We start from the raw sequence: 3909 nt of genomic DNA, 5'->3' as shown, positions 1-3909 counted from the left end.
TTAAAAGAGTTCCAACACTGTCTGTTTTTTGTTTTATTTATATTCCTGCAGAACTAATGTGGGGTATAGAATATGGAATATACAATATATAATATAATATACAATATACAATATAAAATAAAATAAAATAAAAATGGATGGCATATATATATATACAAATGTATATATACATATATGTGTGTGTGTGTGTGTGTGTGTGTATACACACATATGTATATATACATATATATATGTATATATATATCAACTTTAAATAGAGCTCAAAACTGATCCGTTGAAAATACTTTATTGCAACAACAACAACAACAATAATAATAATAATAATGAAATTGACCTATGTACATTTCGATGGAACATCCAGAATGATTAATACATATTATAAAATATTATAAAATATAGGATACTCCATCTCCTCAGGGTCCCATTATTATTGCTATCATTATTATTATTATTAGTAATATACAGCCAATATTTATTATGCTAATTAATATGTCAATTAATAATTTAAGATTTTACCTTATTGAAAATTACCTCAATGATGCCGTTGGCATATATTAAAAGTCCCCTTATAGAACTATATTCATAAAAAAAAACAAACACTCATAATTTATTTCTTTTAAAACTTCACTAAATGAAATTGATACCATGAATTTCCTCGAATTTATTTCTATCATTTAAGCTTAATTAAAATATAGTTTATTTTTTAAATAAAAAAAGTTAATTATACTTAAATCCAACTTTTTGCCTTGCTTATATTTTTTCGTGATATTTTACCTCACAACATTTTTTATACAAATTTTTGTTGCATGAGACCAAATGTATGAAATTCCACATGCTTTCTTCTATCATTGAAGCTAAGATAATATATTTTGCGTTTAAAATACAAAAATGTTATTTAGAACTAAACTGGAGGAGTTACTTACTCTCGTATAACGTTGCTACAAAGTTTGATGCAAACTTTTTTCTACTGGACCAAATCTCAATTATTTATGCTAAAATGTAGCTAGGGACCAGTTCTCTTCAAAAATGTTAACAGTTTTCAATTTGTTTAAGAACTAAATTAGCAACAAAGCTCTGAAGATGCTGCGTGTGAGTAAATTATGGCCTTAAGAATGTTATTCAACTACTACTGTAGTTGAATGATATGTTAGTTATTTGATCAAACTTTTTTAAATAACTTCCAAACTGTAATACAGATGAAGAATCTAAATATTTCAGAAGATTCATTGATGAATTGAAACTGTAGCTCGTAATTAAAACAAACCACGATAGGTTGAAATGTTTCAAATTAGTTTCATGCAAATGATTTCATGTGATCCCTTTTATTGAAATTTGTCTCCATTTCAGGTTTGAAGCAATTCTGGCCAATGCAACATGGAAAACTATCCAGAGTATTATTATTATTATGAGTACAATTCTACATTCACTGAACCCTCTTCATCTATCTGGGTGAATTTATCTGCTTGTGTTGCAACCATCGTAATATTCCTGTTCAGCGCATTGTTAACGACTGCCATTTTTCTAGATCGTGGAGCCTATGGGAAAACACGCTCTTTCTTATTACTGAACTATATGTTTAACTACACGCTGTTTGCCTTGTTCTTTTATTTCCACAACGTACATATTCATATATTTACAGATTTACCTCAGTCTACCTGCTTATTTATTATTATACTAACTTCCGTTACTAACGACGCTGCTCTGTATTTCATACTTCCTATTTGCTGTGATTTTATTGTGAAATACTTTAAACCAAGCAAATATGAAAGTCACAGTTTTCTGCGTACCCAGATTATATTCACAGTTGTTTTGTGGGTTTTTATCTGGATCAAAGAATTATTAATGATTCTAGCTTTCTCAGATTACGGAGTTGACCAATGCTATATATTCTTACATTTCATTTCCCTTTGTATCCATTTAGCCATAGAAAGCTTGTATATTGTTACAATGTTGGTACTTGTATGTCTACTGATCTACATCGCAGTGAAAAGTAGAGAAAATGATACGATGAAATTGTCATTAATAACTATGATTGTTATTGTTATATTCGTCATAACCTTATACTCTGCTGAAACCATTGTGTTTGTTGGACTGTATGGAATAATACAAATCACTATTCTTTACGTACCCCTTTTATTAAATTTGATAAGATTTGTAATAGTACCATTTCTATTGCTTTTTGATGTTACTATAAGACAAAGTATTCGGAAATTATATTCAGGGAAATGTAAAAAACCTATACGCCCTCCGTCACATGAGTTAACTACTGAACTTAATTAGTCACATAAAGCGATGTAAAAAATGTATTATATCTACTTACGAGTATCTCGTAAGTCTGCATGCAATATATCAGCTTATATAGCCCTGTAAATATTTTATCAATTTATTGCTTCAATAGCATTTTTTAAATTCAACTTTGTAATATTTTCCTCATTTTACTGGCAATTGCTTCATCTCTTCATGTTTTATTTTATCTGCATCCATTATTCCCAAATACTTATACCACTGTCCTTCACCAACTGCTTTCATTGTTCGCCCATTTGGCACTTCAATTTCTTGACGTTCTTCAAATCTTCCTCGTTTCATTATCAATACAGTGCACTTTCAATCCCAAATTCCATATCGACATCATTTGAGAAAATGCGAACAGTATGTAGACTTTCAAGCTGCTTCTCATTTGTCACATAAAGCTTTTATATTATCTATCTATATATACATATTTATATATACATATGTATGTACACACACACACACACACACACACACACACACACACACACACACACACACACAAATATATGTATATATACATTTGTGTGTGTGTGTGTATATATATATATATATGTATGTATGTATATATTTTTATTTAAATTATTTAGTAGTCCTTGAGCTCATTATCGTTTTGCCATAGAGTTTTAAGTCATCCATATAAAATAGATGACTTATTTTCTTGTCGCCATTTTTATGTCCATACCTTGTTCTGTTAAGTTCACTTGTAAGGGCTATGTAGAAAATTAAAGGTGAAAGTGAGTCACCTTGGAAAATACCGCAGTTGATATTAATATTTTTCTGGTCAGTACTCCATTAGAGTAGTATTATTGGACATTCGTATTCCACATTGACCATGTTGTGCTTCAGGAAGTTTGAAATCGCAGGAGAAATTTTGAAGATATTCAGCGATTTTAAGTTATCATTACTATTATTATTATTATTGTGTCAGAGAGCAGTGCATGCTATCAAAGTGACACTGGGGTAAAATATACGAAGCCCAGTATACCCATCATGACTACCCGTCTGATAAGGGTACACCAGGCGCATGCATCATAACCATATGTGCGCAACATGGTGATCTCATATCAAGATTAACAGCGCATGGCCTTGCAGGTGGGGCCCAATTAGAATTTTCTTCAGGTTGAGTAGCCCGTCCCGCTCAAAAGGACTCTGAATAAGGGTTGTTTAAGGATGTTGAACAAAACACCCATATTTCCAAGGGGGAATTATCCAAACCCCAAAGAATTCTTCTCAACACTTGGCTATGATGCCCCCTCACTACTTCTGCTCGTGATCAGAGATGCACATATCGTCAGCCACCAAGGGACATGCTCAAATGGTTAAGGTCAAACACGTGACAAACAAATCTGTGGTATTGAGCAGAATATTTGCTGTAGTCCATCTTTTATACCAAGACAAAACAATATACATGATAACACTTCCAATCAGTTAAGATGAGAAGCCATAAAACCCACTGCCTGCTACTGTAACAGGGCATTCTTCTTCTTCTTCTTCTTCTTCTTCTTCTTCTTCTTCTTATTATTATTATTATTATTATTATTATTATTATTATTATTATTATTATTATTATTATTATTATTATTATTATTATTATTATTATTATTATTATTATTATTA

General features: G+C 30.6%; 1 protein-coding gene across 3 annotated transcripts in view; it reads left to right on the top strand.

Moving 5' to 3' along the window:
• The window catches only part of LOC106869328 (uncharacterized), a 70013-nt gene that overhangs the window by 33010 nt on the left and 33094 nt on the right, over positions 1-3909 (top strand). The window contains exon 3 of one of the 3 annotated variants that reach the window (XM_014915037.2): positions 1348-2755. The exons of the other annotated variants lie outside the window; for them this stretch is intronic. Coding sequence (XP_014770523.1) covers positions 1375-2280 — 906 coding nt within the window. The 5' untranslated portion in view covers positions 1348-1374 and the 3' untranslated portion in view covers positions 2281-2755. Of the gene's footprint in view, positions 1-1347; positions 2756-3909 lie in introns of those variants that run through there. 3 annotated transcript variants of the gene reach the window in all.

The sequence above is a fragment of the Octopus bimaculoides genome, chromosome 17 (genome assembly GCF_001194135.2).
Source record: "Octopus bimaculoides isolate UCB-OBI-ISO-001 chromosome 17, ASM119413v2, whole genome shotgun sequence".
Lineage (NCBI taxonomy): Eukaryota > Metazoa > Mollusca > Cephalopoda > Octopoda > Octopodidae > Octopus > Octopus bimaculoides.
This window is presented reverse-complemented; position numbering and strand designations above follow the sequence as displayed.